This window comes from Varanus komodoensis, unplaced genomic scaffold (assembly GCF_004798865.1).
Source record: "Varanus komodoensis strain SLA01 unplaced genomic scaffold, ASM479886v1 scaffold14_1, whole genome shotgun sequence".
Taxonomy (NCBI): domain Eukaryota; kingdom Metazoa; phylum Chordata; class Lepidosauria; order Squamata; family Varanidae; genus Varanus; species Varanus komodoensis.
The window spans coordinates 14,689,436-14,709,091 of NW_025335438.1; the positions used below are offsets into that span (position 1 = coordinate 14,689,436).

The 19,656-nt window shown below is 40.4% G+C and overlaps 1 protein-coding gene across 12 annotated transcripts in view; it reads left to right on the top strand.

Moving 5' to 3' along the window:
- The window catches only part of ASPH (aspartate beta-hydroxylase), a 164,171-nt gene that overhangs the window by 119,938 nt on the left and 24,577 nt on the right, over positions 1-19,656 (top strand). For all 12 annotated transcript variants that reach the window (XR_006414046.1, XM_044423800.1, XM_044423791.1 and 9 more), the window contains 3 exons: positions 7,088-7,223; positions 11,716-11,807; positions 13,419-13,552. Coding sequence is in view for 11 of the 12 variants with exons in the window: in XM_044423800.1 (XP_044279735.1) it covers positions 7,088-7,223; positions 11,716-11,807; positions 13,419-13,552 (362 nt within the window). In the remaining variant the exon portion in view is untranslated. The remainder of the gene's footprint in view (positions 1-7,087; positions 7,224-11,715; positions 11,808-13,418; positions 13,553-19,656) is intronic.

Consider the following 19,656-nt stretch of genomic DNA (forward strand, 5'->3'; position numbering starts at 1 on the left):
CTGATGACTCCGCAGCCCACACCTCCTGATGACCTCTCCCAGCGGTTTCATGTAGATGTTGAACAGCAAAGGGGACAAGATGGACCCCTGCGGTACTCCATGGCATAGCTGCCATGGTGCAGAGCCATAGTCCCCCAGCACCACCTTCTGGAACCGGCCATTGAGATAGGAGCGGAACCACTGCAAAGCAGTGTCCGACCCCCAATCCCGCTAGCCTATCCAGAAGGATACCATGGTCGATGGTATCGAAAGCCGCTGAGAGGTCCAGGAGAACCAACAGGGACGCACTCCCCCTGTCCTTCTCCCTGCACAGGTCATCGTACAGGGCGACCAAGGCAGATTCAGTACCGTACCCGGGTCTGAAGCCGGACTGAAATGGGTCTAGATAAACAGTTTCATCCAAGAGTGCTTGGAGTTGTCCTGCCACCACCTGCTCTAACACCTTGCCCAGAAACGGGATGTTGGCCACTGGTCTGTAATTAGTGGCCATCTCTGGATCCAGTGATGCTTTTTTCAGGACTGGTCGGACTACCGCCTCCTTTAAAGGGGCAGGCACCCTACCCTCCCTCAGCGAAGCGTTAACCACTTCTAAGATCCAGATCCCAATCCCGTGCTTGGAATTATTTATTAACCAAGACAGGCAAGGGTCCAGTAGGCAAGTGGTGGGATGTACTTGTCCAAGCACCTTGTCCACATCATCGGGCTGCAATAATTGAAATTCATCCAATAATTCTGGACCAGACAGCAGCATTGGCGCCTCCCCAGGAACCTCTGATTCACTAGTGGTGTCCAGCTCGTGACGAATCTGAGCAATTTTCTCCCTGAAATGCATGACAAAGTCATCACAGCGGGCCTTTGAGGGTGGAACTTGATCTTCCTTAGGACCTGGACGAACCAGGCTTTGCACCACTCGAAAAAGCTCCGCCGGACAGCATTGTGAGGAGGCAATGGAAGCGGAAAAAAACCTCTTTTTCACCGCCCTTACCTCCACAGCATAGGCCCGATAGTGGGCTCTCAAGTGTGTTCAGTCAGATTCATCCCGCGATCTCCTCCACCTACGCTCTAGCCGTCTCCCAACCTGCTTCATCGCCCGCAATTCAGGTGTATACCAAGGGGAAGAGCGGGCTCTGCTCGGTGGGAGAGGACGCTTAGGAGCGATCTTGTCCACAGCCCTGGTCATCTCTCCGTTCCACAGTTCGACCAGAGGCTCGACAGGAGCACCAGTCTTGTCAGCCGGGAACTCCCCCAGGGCCTTCAGGAATCCATCCATATACACAAATTATCAGGGAAAAACTGTGAAAAACATGGATAATGTTTCCATGTCCAATATTTTTATATTTTGGGAGGGATCAGGTGTAAATCTTCAGGTGTTCTGAATATTTTCATTTAATTGTAATCAAGTTTGTGTATGTGTTCATTCTATTTTGGTAAGAAAACATGGGAGAGAAGGATAAAATGATATTTCCATCTGTAATCATGGCTTTCTAATTAGTCTAACTAATGTTTGTGATTTGCCCAAGAAATAGAGAGAGAGGGAGAGAATGAGAAAGAGAGAGAAATATAAGTGAGATTTATGGAACATTAGAATGAAGTAATGTAGAAATATAGCGGGGAAGGCTGGTATAACTTCTTCCTTGAGTGATTCTGGCAACTGATTTATTTGTGCTGTTTTGTATTCATAAAAGCATATGCTTCTGCTGATGCACATATAGATTTTGTTTTAATTGGTGTGATTTTTGGATGCCCAAAGTACTTAACACAGTTGGAAGTTTGCCCAAGGAATTCAATAGGTAAGTTGTAAATCCATTTGAGAAGCATATTTTCATGTTAATGCTCTGTAAAATTATTTCAATATTTGAAATAAGCTAATTCTAATAAGCTGTGCTTTTTGCTGCAAGCAAAAATTGCTATAACGTTCTCGGGAGAGGGTAGCAAGCTCAATTCAGACAGCTGTTTCATTAATTTCACATTTTTACTTCTACTCCTGTTATTTTAAAACTGAGAAATCCGGACACATTATTTTTTCATACAATCCAAAACTGTGAATGACTCACTTCATTATATTGCAGTTTGTCAGGAAGGGGCATAAACCAATCTACTTGGCAGATGTAAAACTTCACATTGTGGTTTTAAATGCATAATGTGGAAAGCACCGACAGTTTTACTCAAACCCAATCCTTTCAGTGTTAAACCCAGTTTAGAGATTAGTGTTACATCAGAAAGCCAAGCCCAGGTAATAACATGTGAGTCTTCCCAGTTCATGTATAAATCAGGATATGTGAGATGTGATTTAAAGAGGCAAGGTGGCAAAGCAGTGAAGATGCTGCTTCCTGCTGGGTGCAATTGCTTTCAGCTCACATGGAAGAAAAGTAACTAGAAGGCCTGGTAAGTCCGGAATGGATTTAACACTTTCTGATAAGTGGCCATGTGTCATACTTTTTAGAGAACAGTCCTCTGTTTGAAGGACTGGCCAGTACAAACCTTTAAAGGAGTAGAACTTGAGAAGGTTGAGTAGAAGCTTTTATTTTTTAAATCACTCCCATGGCTGAATTCCACTTTATCCAAGACAGGAAACCCATCTGTTTAGAAAAACTGCAGTTCTAATCAGAATTGGACCATGCAGTTTGTGTTGTAGTTTTGCACCATGGAAAGGAGTATTGGTTATTGTGGACTTAGGGTCAAACTAACTATCATGGTAAGAAAGTGTCTGATCCTGTGTGCTTTCACTAAATAATTGTTGTGGGACTGCAGCATGGGAGGGAGAAGGGATCTGACAGCCCCATGTCCCTCATCCAGATTAGCCCCACCATCTCTGTGGAATAAACAAAAACCAGGAAAGAACACAAGGGCAAACTATATGCTTGGCATCCCATTTAGTTTGGTCCTTATGGATGCTTTGATTGATGATAAAAACCCAGAGGATAACCCCAGCTGAGCTTCAGTTCAGGTCTATCAGACAATATTGGGAACCGAGTTCTGATAGCAGGGAAGAAAGGACCTTGCACCCATTCTGCCCCCTCCCTGACACCACATTGCAAATGGCCCTGGGAACTCTAAGCTAACTGAATGAAGGTCCTGGGAAAACCACAGGAGAGAGAGAGTGTGTGTGTTTACTATGCTTCTGGCAAGGATGGCATTTTTTTCCATTGAACAGAAATAAAACCTTGTAGTAAATTGATACTCTCTTATTTAATTGTTTTATTTAAAATGTATTTTGGCCACTTTTCAGAAAGAATCTCCTTTCAGCTCTGCCAAAAGCTATTGTCTCAAGCAAATAAATTTGTTTTCTTGGTTCCTCTAAATCGAGGAATCATCAAAAGCATCTTCATTGTTTGTTTGTTTGTTTGGTAGTTAAATCAGAAGTGCTGCTTCAGTAAAAGGAAATAAATATTTCAGGTGGTTCCACATTTTTTCCTATGAATACTACTTTGACATTTAAAAAGGAACTCATAATAGGCAGGGCTACAGCTCAGTGATAGAGCATGTATGTCACATAAACAGAGCAACAGTGTAACTAAAGATAAGTAAGCTACATCTTGTGCTGTCAGCTTTCAAAGCAATCTGGAATTTATTTGACTGGTATGATTCAATTAATTAGCATGTGTCATAGTTCTTTGTACACCTGAGGAAGGGCCATAGCTCAATGACAGAGGATGCATGACACATAAATGAAACTATATGAACTTTCCCCAGAATTCCTAGTGACTAAGATTACAATTTATAGACAGAAAAAAATCCTACAACTCACAGGATGCCTCAGCTAGCCATACTAGGAATTACAGGACTTTTTCAATCAAGAACTTAGCTGGCTCATGCTGGGAATCTTTTTGTGACCATGCATAGTATTATGCCCTGTATCTCAGGAGGCTGAAGGAAGAATTTCCTTATGTGAAGAACCCAAGATGGCTTATATAGCTCCATTTTATACTCAGAGTAACAATTCAGAGGTAGGTTATGCCAAGAGTGAGTGATTGGCCCAAAGTCATTCAGTGAGCTCCATGGCCAAGTGGGGACGAGAACATGGATCTCCTGGGTCCCCAATCCAACACTCCACCCACCATACCACACTGGCTATCAAAGATAAAGACAGTTGCCCATGTCCCTGGAAACTGGAATTCATAAATTCGACCATCCGAGTTGACCATGCAGCCTGGGGGATTCTCTTGTAGTTGCATCCCATTGCCCAATCCTATTTAAGATCCACTGCAGACCTTTAGCCTCCATTGCATGGAGCACTGCAGGACCAGGCAAAGGAGGCATGGCATGTGGCATGGGGTGAGCCTAATTAGTGCAGTCCCCTTTTCCTCCCTCATTTTTCTGTTCTCATGAGATCTACAATGCCTGCATGGGGTTCTGGTCCTTAACCCATATATCCATTCATATATCATTTGGACAATTGCCCAGTCAATTGCACGGCAGTAGCGTATAATCACTGGTTTGGAAAATGCATCTGTGTAGTTAAATAGCAGGAAAAAATGCCTGTTACAGTGACATCATTCTGGAACAGAAGATAAAGCTTTTGTTTTCCTGAAGAAATTAAGTTCTAAATTAAGAGGATTAGCACAGCTTAACATAACTAAGTAGGGGGAAATTCATAGGATCTTTGTCTGGTAGAATGATAAGGCTTGCTATTTGTTGCTTTATCTTTGTGGGTTAAAAAACCATTATGGTTTCTTTAAAGATTTTCTGTAATTCAAATACAATTCATTCAAGTTTTTGTGTGTGGGTGAAAGAGAAAGTGAGTGTGGATAAGGCTGAAGTCAGTGGAAAATTTATAACATCCTTTCTTTGTACAAAGATTCTTATAAATTTATTCTTACTGGCCAGTAGTGGAAACTGCAGTTTTACCTATCACCACCAGTTAGCAAGGAACCTGGAAGCAGTATATATGAGAGCATTCCTAGGAAGGGGATAGTAGCATGTTTCCAGGCCATGAATCCTGTTCAATGTAGTCTAATACAGCTTCTGTTTTACTCCTGTAAAAATCGCAAGATTTAGCCACCCTGTTGATACAAGGAAATATGTTTGCATACATATTCTTAAACATGGTCCGCTTAAATTTAGTTTCATTTCCCCCCACATTATAGTAGCCTTACTCCTGGCTCCCCAGTTTCCCACATCCTGAATCCATCTGTCCTTAAGCATGCCCTTCCTGGGTGGCAGGAAGAGAAGGCGGTGGCCACCTGCTTTCCCTAGCAAATAATCAAGTTTGCTAGTATGGAAGCCTGCTGACCCACGTTCTTCTCTTCTTAACTTCAGTTAGATCAGGAGTGAATAACTTGTGGCCAGTTAAGGGTAGGCATAGCTGAGGTCCCATATGACAGAAGGGGCCCACCAACTAAATCCCGGCATTGCTTCTCCTTCTCACTATTGCAACCTGCTTGCTCGCCCACCTCTCATTCTGTCCCAGACAATGATGGTACTGTGAAGGAGGAGCAGTAGATAACTACTGCCTACTTGTTTACCAGATCTCTACCCATCAAGCAAGCAATAGGTGGCAGTGATGAGAAGAAGATGAGAAGCAATAGGAGCTTGTGACAATCAAAATGAGAAGGTAGATTTATTGAGGGGAGGAAACTTACTGGTGCTGTCTTGATCACGGGCCCTCAAAAACCTAGACCCAGCACTGCTTGTGACCCTCCAGATGTTTTGGCCTGGTGTTCCTCTCAAGCATAGCCAATGGCACGTGATGATGGAATATGCATGGCAAAACATCTTCAGAGCTACAAGTTGGGTGAGATGTTGAGTGTTCAGAAACTGCACCACAGTGACTGAGTGTTCTTAGTGTTGTTGCAAGGGAGAGAGACAAACCCAAAGTTAATTGGCACTGCCCTGTCCTCTGCCTTGCCAGTATCAGTGGACCAGTTACTACTGAATCTGGGCAAACTCATGCACAGAGCATATGTGGTTTGTTTCCTACTCCTTGCCTGGATCTGACATATCTGCAAGAGCAACTTTCCATTCAAGCCTACCTAGTCCCCAAGGGCTTCCAAAGAGTCTATTCCAGGCTATGTCCTTTTTATAATGTTAAGTAGGCCCTTCCCCATTGTGGTGATCATGCAACTGGAACTGTTCACAAAGATATTTCATTGGTCTGCTTTCTAATTTTGTGAAGGGTTCTTTTATTCTTGAAAAGGAATTTGACATAGTGTTGGTTCAAAAGATGTATGGAGGAAAGAAACTTAAATTCCACTGTAGCTGCTATTATATTGTGCATTCATTGTTATAATGGTTTATTTATGGTTTACATTTGCTATTAACAGTTTTTGGTAAGAGTTGTAGCTGACCTTAACCATGGATTTTGTAAGAACAGTTTTCAAATGCCAACAAAAATAAATTAATAATCTAGACATCCCATCACCAGGGGAGCACCGTTTTCTTTCGTTACTTTACAGCATTCAGTTCCAGATTTCAATGAGCACCCAATTCAGAGTAGTGTCAAAGCATATGTAATTCAGGATTTGTAATTAAGTAAAAACTAGCTTTCCCATTAATGTGTTGTGATTCACCTGTACTGTTTTATTTTGTTATGATATTTGTTGTAAATTCTGTGCAAATATTGGAAAGGGTGAGATATTCAGCCTTAAATAAATGCTTACAATAGAATGTGGTGGAAAATCTCTGGAGATTTCACACATGATAACAGAGTTAAAAGATGTATACATAGTGCTGTTTTCAGTTTTGGAATTCCATTTGTATTCTCAATGCACTGGTAACTTGTTTGGTACTGAAAATACTGTTGCACTGTGACTGTGAAGATCAATACTGTTGTTAGCTCATGGTATAAAATGATCTGCTGAACACCCCTTAGGCAAATCAAAAGCAAATTAAAGTGGAGGCCACTCTGCTGGGTGACTGGAGATTATTACTGCAGAGGGGAGGGGAATGATACAAAAGTAATTGCTACTGAGAAACCACATGGCAGTATTATGTTTTGTTTTTAATCCTTAACTGGATGAAAAATGGAAAATGTGGACCTTTTTAATGATGATGAATGCTTTCTTTCTGCCGCTTTTTAAAAGGCAGAAATATTAGAATGAGCTATAAATACAGAATGTGTGATTTGTTTGTTATTTTGGCCTCTCAGTCCTTACAAAGAAACTGGAAACTTATTCGGGATGAAGGGCTTGCTGTAATGGACAAAGGAAAGGGACTCTTTCTACCTGAAGATGAAAACTTGCGAGAAAAAGGTGACTGGAGCCAGTTTACCTTGTGGCAGCAAGGTGTGTAAGCTCTTACCTTCACTGTTCTCTCTCTCTCTCTCTTCCTCAGGTTCCTCAGTTTTCATGCTGCAATAGTAGTAAGCAGAATAATTTTGAGAGAGTTTCTATACAGTTAAGAAACAATATAACTATAGTGAGACAAGAGCCATCCTGAGGATGGAGTCAGGATCTTTCAAAAAGGAAGGGAAGGAGAGGATGTTTCAGTTTGGATTTGGCTGTTCCTATGGGCAGGCACTACACACACATCTCAAAGAGACTGGCACATTGATGTCATTTGTAAGCTCAGATAAAGGACGGTGTTTCTAAGGTTTTGTCTAAAGCCACTGGAGAAGGAAAGAGGAGGGTGAGACTTGCTCACAACAGAAACAAAAATTGGTGACTGTGGCACAGTGCTGGCATCATGTTTCTGGACTTCCTGGAGGAAGGTTCTCTCAGCTGGCTCACCTACTCCTTGTGGCTGTCATCACTATCCATTCATTTTTCCTCTTCCTCTATGTCCAGTCTAATCAGTCTCATAGAAGAAGCGGATGGTTCCCCCTTTCCTGTCAATGCTCGCTCTGTCAGAGAGGACAGGTTGGAGAGGGAATGACAACAAGGAGAAGAGCAGGACTGGGATTGGGCAGAGGTTGCCTGTAGGTCCTCTGCTGAACATGGATCTCAGCAGTCAGTGGATCCCTGAAGCCATCCCTGGCTAGAACCTTTACAATAGCACAGAAGTGGGAACATGTGGCCCTCCACTTGTTGCTTGACCACCTTCCTGATGAGTTGGGGTTCACCATCATTAGAAGTACTTCATGTTCCTCACTTCCTATGGTGTAATACTTCGCATGATTTCTGTTGTAACTGGGGACCTTTTCCACATGGGCAAGTTCATTATTTGATTACTTTATCATCAAGTGATGATTTATACTTGTAGATGGGCCATCCTGAACAGAGCACCCTGGCAGGACTTCCATTCTGACTTCCATCAACCCAAATGGATTTCCAACTGAGTTGGTTCGAACATCCTGCTGTGTGATTGTAACAGTAACATTCAGGAGATTTCATGTAATATTTAGTACTATCCAAAGAAAGAGACCAAGACTTGGAAGGGCAGCAGTTGTATTCCCTATCACTATGTATGGGTGTGAAATCTGGGCCGTGAAGAAAATTGATGTATTTAAAACATGATGCTGGAGGAGAGCTTTTTGAATATCCTGGACTGAAAGAAAGATGGGTCTTAATCAAATCAAACTGAAACTCTCTTTAGAAGCAAAAATGACAAAATTGAAGCCATCATACCTCAGGCACATTATAGGATGACAAGACTTAGTGGAGAAGTCAATAATGATAGGGAGAAATGAAGGCAAAAGAAGAAAAGGAAGATCAAATGTGAAATGGATTGACTCCACAAAGAAAGCCACAGCCTTGAATTTACAAGAGCCGAACAGGGCTGTCATGGGCAGGACATTTGAAGGACTTTCATTCATAGGGTTGCTATAAGTTAGAGATGACTTAATGGCAAAGAAACTGAACAGTGTGTATGCATTTGTACATCAGGCCTAACTTGAGAAATGTTGAGGAATTGGAAGTATGTGTAAACTGTCACATCTGATCTGTAGCACTGAAAACTGCCATGATATTGTGCTCTGGAGCCCAGCAATTAAGTTTCAGCTCATGCTCACAGTACGCTTATTTTTGTTTACTCATTTGTTGCATTTGCCAATCTATTATCATTTCCAACTTTCCACACTGAAAGGCTGAGGATGCTAACTACAAGCCAAAGATACCATCACAATATAGTTATTTGTTACAGTTGCTTCCTCTATCTGCAGCTTCCCACACTGTATTCTGCACTATTTTCAACCCAAGGAAAGGCCCACTCCACAAACATGAACTCTGATCTACTTGCAGAAGAAATGTTAGGATATAAGCCAATACAAACAAAGCAGCATTTCCAAACACATAAAACTTGCAACTTGAAATATAGACAAATAAAAACAGCAGGTAACTAAATTAATCATCATCAACAGTAACTGAGGAACTTACTCAGCTTGACAGGCCAAAGGTGTTATCAACATATTTTGAACTTGGAAAGGCATTCCTCTTTTCCCTTGCTAAGACTGCCTTCTGAATATACAGATAGTTAGTTTTCTGTAATGTGTGGCTAGATGTCTTTGCTTGGCTTCCCTGAAGCTGTAATTTTTGCAAACATGTTTCTCCCTGCCCAGAAAGGAGAAGACTATGAAGATTATGAAAGGATATAAAATGAAAAAAGCCTTCATTGTTTCCATTGCTCTCTGCGTGTGTCCTAATGTAGGCTGATCTGCATGGAGCTGGTGGCTGGGTCACCCTCCATCACACTAAGGGAAGGAGGACAGGATTAAATGATATTTGATCTCTGTTTCTGCCACTTTAGCATGACACTATGCACAACTTGGTGATAAATACATTGTCTTCCTTTACAATATACAAAGCCTCCTTCCCACATGTAGCTACAGAATATCTTTTTGCATTTCTTTTGTGGAAGGCTTGGACTTGCTTTAAACTTAACAAACTAAGTGCTGTACAATTTATTTATTTATTTATTTATTAAAACATTTCTATGCCGCCCCTTGCCGAAGCCTCAATTATAGAGAGGCTTAAGTAAGCTGATGAAGAAGAGGTATCCGCATGTCATAAACCAGATGCAATTCCGTCATTTGAAATTAATATGAGGCAAGGCATGAACTCTAATGTAGGCATGCAGTACATGTTGCAAATGAACATGTAAAAACACTAAAATAACTGTTTGGTGCATGATTGCTTATAAGAGAATTTACATACAGCAGTTGGCTTGGAATGTGAGATCAGAATAATGGTGTCTGTACTTTGTGCAAAAATTATGAGCCCTTCACCACTTGGCTGTCATAACAGGTGGATAATAATCTAACATGTCTTATTTGTAACATCTTATTCCACCATTTGTTAAGGATGAACAATTGGTGATACACATGGTTCTTTCATATAACAACTCCGTATGAGGTAGGTTAGGCTGAAAGCGGATGAGGATGACTTTGCATACAAACTGAGTCATGATCACACAGGGTGCAGAACAGAGATCTGAAACCATCTGAATCCTGGTCCAATACTTTAACCCAAAAGTGTTAACTTCAGGAGTATCATGGCCCCACTTAACCCTCCAGCAACTATGCCCAACCCCTACTGCCACCGAAATTGTCACCAAATTTGCTGTGACAGCAAAGAAGTGCAGAAATGAAGTAACAAGGAAACAAATCCGGCAAACAGCAAACCCCCGTGTACAAAAAGAATTGTGTTCCTATGAGGCCTGTTCCAGGAACATGAATCTGTCTCCAAACAAGGCCCATCCCGCCTTCGCGCTTTGTTGCTTTTTTCTGGCATCATGGCAGCAAACTGAGCATCAGCAAAGTCAAAGGAGCCCCATCAGTAGCCATGGTAGGCTCTGGGTTGCCCACCCCTTACCCAAACACCACACTGTTTTCTTTTTTGCCAGTCCAAATGGGAGGGGCAGGGGGCGGTGATTTTCTTTGGAACCAGAATATGAAAGCACAATATACACACACACACACATATACATACCACATGTGCCATGGTCCTGTTTTAAATGTGCATAAATGTGCATGCAATTAATGTATACTAAAGATTTTATTGCCAGATTAACACAATTTATAGTTTGGTCCTCATTCTGACCTTTCTCAATCTGAAAGTGGTTCTCACAATCCGTGGTACAGAATTTTTGGAATCTATCAAGCTCTCTAGGAGATGGAATGTGCCAGTGAGAGGGGCAACCCAAGAATCAATGAAGCAATTTGTGCACATTTAGTTTCTAAGGCAAGTTTGTTAGATTTATGCCAAAATATACATGGTTTAGAAATGTGGCAGAACTTGAAGTCTGATATTATTTACAGGGGTAGGCTTTCATCCATTCAGACACCTCTAATAAGATACATAGTTAAAACTGGCTTCATCTTGTACAATCCTGTAGCTCTCACATACATTCAAAAACCCTCTCCAAGATCAATTCTATTCTGCTCTCAAGGAAGTTTGCAGTACTTTCCCACAATGTTGTCATCCTCCAGGTCTTCTCCTCCTATCCCTAACATTTTTGTGGATTCTCATATTTAGAATACAGAAAGTTATCTCTTAAAATTTAAAACACAACAAAGTGGAACAAAAGCTTTCTGTATTTCTCCAAATGTGCCATATTGCAGTTTGCATAACCTTTGCCATATTGCATAATCTCTCCATTATCTTGTGGTTGGTAAATAGAATGTATGGAGAGGCACCATCACAACTCCACCAATGAAAATGGAAGATGTCTCAGTAAAGCATCAGGTTAAATCCCTCATGTAGAGCACTCTTGGCACAGATGTGTCTTCTGTTTCCAAATCTTATTGAGCAGGCATTTTCAAATCTGCTGGAAACTTGAAAGCTGATTAGCCTTTTGTGTTTAAAATTCTAATTCATTTTTCCCCTTTCAAACTTTCTCTAGGAAGAAAAAATGAAAAAGCTTGTAACAATGTTCCCAAAACATGTGCCTTATTGGAACGATTCCCAGAGGCCACTGGATGCAGAAGGGGACAGGTACTTGATAGTTTTATACATGTCCCTCTATATGTATATGTCTCTTTGGCTGCTGGTTTTGTACATGCCCCTCTATACACACACATTTTCCCTCTTCTCTGTATTTGTCTGTATGTGATTCATCTGTACAATAGAAAAGATAGATAACAACCTACAGATGTATAAGTCTGTAATACAGGACATCAAAAGAATGAATAATTGATACTGCAAAAAATGTACACAATTTAATAGATTCAGTTTGGTTTGTACAGGAAAGCAGTGATGTCACTGCCACCATTCCTGTTTTCCTCTGCTGGGAATTTAAAATTTGGGTCTGAATAGAAAGTTGAAGGAGCAGTGTTAGTTTTTATATACTGTCTAGTGTTTTCAAAACCTAGAATGTGCACTGCCTCTCTGAAAGGGTGTATGGGGCCAGTATTGTTTCCATCAAGCCCTTGTACTTTCAATTACAAAAGTGAGAGAGGGCACAATAATTGTCTCTCTTGCTGCAGAGAGGCACCATTGATCAAAACCAATGAGAGGTCCAATATAACATTTGAATAATCTTCAAGTGATTTTCAAATAGAGTTATGCTATAATGCCCTGATCTGGAATTTTGGATAGCTTAGTGAAAATAATGTCAGTTTGAATGAAAGTTTTTTTTTACAGATTGTTCCAATGTATTATCTAGCAGTGGGCACAGACAGTAGCAAGTAACATGGATTAAGTTCAAAGTAATTAACAGTAAAGGACAGAGTGCAAGTCTTTGCATCAAAATCAGTTTGTGCCTCTTGTAACATTTTGTTTAATAGAATGTGCTTTCATTTGTTAAAAGGGGATTGGTGGCCTTCCTTTTTAGCCTGTAGATGTGATATACTCGTTTAGATGCTGAAATTGGTTGTGAGCAACATAGACTGAATTTGCACATCTCATTAACCCTAGTCTAGCACAATGTGCATAAGCCTTAATGCTTAAGGCAAGCCTTAATCTTGCATGTTTCATCTCCCCTTTCCTCCTTCTGCACTTCCTACAGAAGGGTTCAGAAGCTGCTGCTGTTAGTTATTCAGTTTGCTGGGCCATCTGAACCTGAAATTCTGGTAAACATAAACTATGATTCTGCTTGGGAATCTGCTTGAGCTTGTTTGAGATTGATCACAGTTAGCCATAACCATAGCTTGTCATATTCCATGGATAATCAGAAGCTTTCAGACTTCTCCTCCTAACCATGCAGGGCTTGGGGAGGACTACCAAAGCACAGAGCTCACTGTGACTTGTTCCTGCTTGCACACATCACACTTAACAATGGTTGGTATGCCATGGAAACACAGCCATCAGGGGAAAATAAAACATATTCCTTATTTTACAGAGGAAACTTAGGTCCCAGATAGATGGATGGATATCAGAATTGTGGAGCAACTCTAGGATTTTCTGCTGTATTTATGGCTTCTATAATCTACTTTGAGGCAAATCCAGTGTCCTTCCATTAGAATAAATTACCAGGAAAGTATAGCCAGGATTTCTAACATAAGAAGATATGGCAGTGCTGGTTTGTCGTTTTAGACTGGTGCAAATGTAGCCCTATATATGTTACAGTAACTGAGTTCATTTTTTAAAATGTACTTTTTTCCACAGATCAAATATTCTGTTATGCACCCAGGCACTCATGTCTGGCCTCACACTGGGCCCACTAACTGCAGACTGAGGATGCATTTAGGCTTGGTGATTCCAAAAGAAGGCTGCAGGATTCGATGTGCTGAAGAAACCAGGTATCTTTCTCACCCACCTTCCTATCCTCTATAGAATGAGTAGAGTGAAACAGAGAGCTGGTGCAAGAGCTGAGAGGGAACACTTCACACCAAGCAGAGCCAAAAGAGAATCTGGTAAACTAAGGGCAGAGACAGGGTATAATTCATAGATGGGGCCTGGTTGAATCCGGAGGTCCTGTTGACAAGGACCTCATTGGCAAGTAAAGTTCTGACTAGTTGATAAGGCTTGTCAGTAACTCACTATACAATTGATTTGTGTTACTTTCTCTCCCTCCTTCTCCAAATCACCATATTCACAATATAATTATAAACAAAAATTATTTATAAATACCATTCAACAAATAAATGTATCACTCTGTCATTCCAGAGAAATTTTTAAACTATGTTGCATGGAATCTCTCTCTGGGATCCTTCTATAATAAGCAATTCTAAAGGGAGCATCCAACAACCATGGGATTCTGTCTTCACTTTTATTTTATTTTATTTTATTTTATTTTAAAGTTTTTATATGCCATCCCAATACTAAAAGTCTCTGGACGGCTTACAAAAACAAAACAAAAAAATGTACACAGCTGTTGATTTTCAGCAAATTTCTCCAACCTGGTATCATGGATCTTTGGTCATGCTGGCTGAGCCTAACACAAATTCTAGTCCAAAATAGATTAAAGAAGACTAATTCACAGGAACATCAAAGTTCCTAACATCTCCATAAGCCAATGGCATGGTTTGGAAGTGTTGTTATATAAAGTCAGTCTCAGAGAAGTAAAAAAAATCAGCAAAATATCCATGTGATACATGGTGTATTTAGTGAAATAACGAGTAAGTATTCTTGGTAATTCCCATGTCATTTTAAACTAGAATCTAATCTGATTAGTTTCTCAGTGCCTATGAATTTAGCAGCAACCAATTTTTTGTAGACAAACTCATACACTGAAGAAGAAATGCTGCATTGTTTAACCTGACTCTATTTGAACATTTGTTTCAACAGACACTTCTTTGGAAATCTTTTGCAGTTAAACTCAATAGAAAAGAAAGGCTTTAGGTCAGGGTGGGTCGATTAAAATCACACATGGGCAGATTGCATGAAACTTTTAGCTGCATTCTGTGTGGTCTGCTGCTTCCAGAGTGCCCCAGTCACTTTTTCTGATACCAAGTTTATCAACTATCAGTTGAACAGTGGGAACAGGTCAGATAAAACTTCCCCTAAGGAATCTGGATTATTAAGATCCCTGGAGCAAATTGATGTTACAGTGATCAATAAAAGCAGGAGGAAAACATCTATTTCAACTGGGATCACTGGGGACAGGAACAGAAGTTTTGGCCTTCCACCTCCCAGCAACCTTAATTAGGTCTGCCATTTCTTCACTGCTATTAACAGCAGGAAAGCAGCATTCTAGATCAGAATCACTGGGGACAGTTAAGTTAAAGCCTCTTCCACCTGTCCCCATAATCCTGTTTTCTGAGGGGCAAGAGGTACGAGGAAATCTCTCTCTCTCTCTCTCTCTCTCTCTCTCTCTCTCTCTCTCTCTCTTTCTCTCTCTCTCTGTGTGTGTGTGTGTGTGTGTGTGTGTGTGAGAGAGAGAGAGAGAGAGAGAGAGAGAGAGAGAGAGAGAGAGAGAGAGAGAGAGAGAGAGAGAGAGATTTCTAGGACTAACCACCAGTACCTCACCCCCTGTTGTCCCCAGAAGGTGGCCCAGCCCTGGTTTAAATCAAGTTTCCTATTGATATATATTCATATATTTCTTAAGTAGTAGAGCAAACTTAGTCACTTACTACTCATCTGGAAGTCTGTCCCATTGAACTGCATAGGCTTCACTTCTGAGTAGGCACGCATAGGATTGCATATCTGTTCAATCAGGATATTGACACTGTTGCTTCATTTTTGGAACCTTGGCTCTCTCTCTTCCATTTTATCATAACACTGGCAAATTTCACACTCCTTAGCTCCTTGACAGAGATTGCTTTGTAGTCTTGAAGGTTGTCTGTTAATTTTTACAGAGCATCATGGGATACTTAATAAGGTTCTCAGGTGGATAACCCCAGTCTAAAGATAAGCTCCAGGTTGCTTCTTCCTTGTAATGGTACATCACCATGTCCTCAAAATTCAATATTTGTTTCATAAACTAAGTTCTGCCAAAGAACTGGATCTCACAGGCCCATGTGTGCTCTTGTGGATTATTCAACCCATCTTCTGAATTTGTCCTCCCTACATTCAAGTAATGTCTTTAGAACTGATCTGAACAGTCAGTTATGTTGTTGTTGTTGTTTTGTCACATTCCTTTGTGAGATGTTAAAAACATTTGAAGAAAGTGCCTGTCAAGTCTCTTTCATTTGCTTCTGCAGAATTTCCAGTTTAATTTTATTTAGAATCCTGACATTCTTTTCCTGACTCCTTAACATTTTGAACATGAAATCTTATTTGGATGGCCAACAATGCAATCCTACGCCAGAAGGTCCCACTGAGTTCAGTGAGATTTTTCCCTCACATATGTGTGCATAGGATTGAAGATTAAGGCTGTGTTAGGTATGTAGGAAGAATATTCAAAATCAAGCTGCAGTATTGCATCTCAGTCTTCCAACAGATGATAATAGGCCATTGAACCATTTTAATTAATCTATCAAATTTTAGCATACAAATCAGTTGTTAAAGGCTTCTTCAATTATTTTCTTATTATAATTATCTCAATTTCCTTTTATGCTCACATTCCATATTTTTCTTGTTTCTGTGTTTTGTTGGATACTGAGCAATAGCTGGATACTGAGCAATCAACTCAACAGAGCTTTAGAGTTCTACTTTTGCTGTTGCTATTGCAGAAACACTGTTAGAGGTTGGGTTGAGATAGGGGGGAATTGCATGTGCCACTCAGATTCAGAACACTAATTGCCTGGCTAGTGTGCAGTATTTTGAGAACAGGGAGTTTTCAGCAGTTTGTAATATGGCTGCTTGCTGCTTTGGCAGTTTTGGGATCTTTGCCAGCACAAACCTGCTTTAAATACTGTGCCATACATGTCAGTGTGGCAACCATTTATTTCTCTGTTGAAATCACTGACAAGGGCATTTCTTCCCAATATTATGAAAGAAATTGGAGCTAGGTTTGGAAAAGCGGAGGGTGCTACATTGCTCCATGGCCTGTTAATGAAGTGTGTGGTTTATGTCTTTCCAGTCACTCCAGTGAATTCAAAGTAGGTGCTGAATGACAGTCAAGCTCTTTAGGCCAAGCCTGCATGGTTTCTTCCCCCTGTCCTGAAAGGATGAAATGCCTCTCCTAAAGCTTAATTTCTAGCAGTAAGAGCTTTAAGCTTAATTACTGCTTTACCACTTAGTTACTAGCTGTAAGATCTTTAAGCTAAAATATGCAAGATTTTCTCTTTTTTCCCTTTTATTTTGCCCCATCCCTTTTGCCTTTGACCTAGAAGTCACTTCTCACCCCTGCTTTGCATACATTCCTTCAAATCAGAAATGATATATGAATATTGCTAATAATAGACGGCTGCTTTGATCTGTGGAGTAGTAGAGCCATCCCCTTTCAAAATGAATAGGCATTTGCTATTACATCTGAACTGAAACCTTTGTAGCATAGAGGTATCAGTGACGGGAAAGGTCAATCCCATTTACAAGACAGGGAGCTGACTCCACCCTCTTTATCTGTTCTGGAGCACGGATTTATTGTATGGCAATGTTGGGAGTGAGATTAAGGCTAACTGTTAAGGCTAACTAGGCTTACTGCTTCAGATCCTGGTTAACCTGAATTGTCCTAATAGCTTTGAAAGTAGCTGCTGTTGTAATGGTTGACTGCAGACCCCCCCCCCCCAGGAATTCACACTGCACAAGAGAGGGAATGGTAGGAATGAGCGCTAACGCCCTGTAGCCCGCCTCTGATTGCTTTAGTAATTGGCAGTGTTACACGCCCCCAGCCCCTCCCAAGCAAACAAGCAAACAAACAAGCAAACAAACAAACAAACACAAGTGAGCAATCATTTCTGTAGATCAAGGCCTCAATATAGCTGTACATGTGCGCTTATGAGTCCTGCTACAAGAAAGAAGAAAATGTAGGATAGTCAATTTAAGACTTTCCATATACCACTAAATTCAGTGTGACACACAGTTGCAGATCTACTTAGTTTACTCTGGTAGTTATACCATTTTTTAATCTCATGTTTTGAGTGTGGTATAAAGTCACTATGCAAATAATACAGCAATTTTAGAAAATCGTCAGAGTGGTAGTATGTTGCAGCAAAACCATGAGTTTTGTGACAGCTTGAAGACAAACAATTTTTCATGCTACGAGCTTTCATCGACATTGTTCACGAATTCATAAAGATTAATGAGATGGTGGTTGTCCTCAGAGGTGACCACAGACTGCTGTGGGCTAGGACATCTCTCTTCCCTCCTGACTAAGGAATATGATGTAGTTATATACATGGAAGGTGACTTATTCCTTTATTCTGCTACTTGGCTAAGGGAAGTGGCTGGCTTGGGCTGTCCATCCCATCAGTCTGTGCTGAAAGGAGCCTGAGAAGAGGCATATGTCTGACCTGGAGTCTGCGGGGGAATCCTGGGTATGATGGGTTCCTACAGAAATCCAAGGGAGAATGGAGATCTATTGGAGTACTTATGTTTTGAGCCTACATCCTATGCTCAGCCTTTACATATGTGTACATGTTATGTTGCAGAAATACCTGCAGTCTCCAGTGACCTACTTCCAGGGAAACCACAGCCTGAGGAGGTCCTGGAACACAGGACATGGCTTACCATTCAGAAGTGGCATGCATGTGAATGTTGAGTAGAGATACACAAATAAGCAGTTTGTAAATCTCATTGCCAAGAACTCATGGGCACTGCAATAGGAAATTATCGTTGTAAGCCATCCCAGGACAGAAATAATGGATGGCATACAAATTTTATAAATAATAAAAATTAATAAATAAATAAAATTATTCCATTATTGGTTCCATTTGATAAAATAAGACTATTATCATGACCAAGCTTTATCTTGTTAGTCATGGAAACAGCCAGTGATAAGTAATTCACAGGTATTTGGTGGTAAAGAATAGACAGTGGTTTACACAACCTGTGTGTTTCCATGTGAATCTATTTCTAATGATGAGATTATCACATTGTGATCCTTCTTGTTCATGGCATAATGTGGGCCAAAAATTATTTATTTGCATTTCAGTGGCAGGCTGAACAATTTATCCAGGAAACCAGTGCATAGCTTTGGTAACACTGTGCACTTTTGTTTTATTGTGTGTACATAATATCTCTCTCATTGCTCTGGATAAATAATAGAAACTTGTTTAAATGCAAGAAAACAGTACTCCAGCAGTACTCAGGTTCCTTTGGGATGTTATTATGTTCAAGAATCTGAACCACTAGTGGCAGTCTATCAAAATACTTAAAATAAATTATAAGGACCCCACTTATTAGCCCAATTCCTACTTATCACTGAAAGAATCATATGGTTGTGAATGCTTCCTATTTAAGACCCAAATGTTGTTTTTGTTATGTGCCAGTGTAAGTGCCAGTAGAACCCCTTTTGTCAATAGTTCCCAGCAAATTGTGCAGACATTCTGCATCTGGCAGGGTGGTATGGGTAATATATAGCCACCCTGAGTAGTAGCCATTGATAGCCTTATTCTCATTACTTTATTGAATTTGATTACAAGGCAAATAGTGCTGATAATGATAGCTATAATACTAATTGTCAGTATGAAACACTAAGAAAAGGAATTTATAACTAATGGATCCAATATGTCAGGAAAAGTAAGAGGCATTCATCCCTACATTAGTCCTAGAATAATGCCTTTTGCTATAGATGTCTTTTGCACTATAGTTCTGCACCTGCATATAGCAAAATAGTACCTTTACTCCATATTCCTTACTTTTTAATGCTGATTCCTGTACAGTAAAATATTGTAATAAACAGAAACTCCATTCTCAATTATTGGTCATACTCCAGTATTGATGTTTGCCTGTCCTGAACACAACACAGTCTTTACTTAGTTCTGTAAAGTCATATTATAATAGATTCATTCTTATTCACCCTTTTACCTTATACAGAAGGAGCATCCAATGACAAACCTTAAGTTATACTGCAATCCTA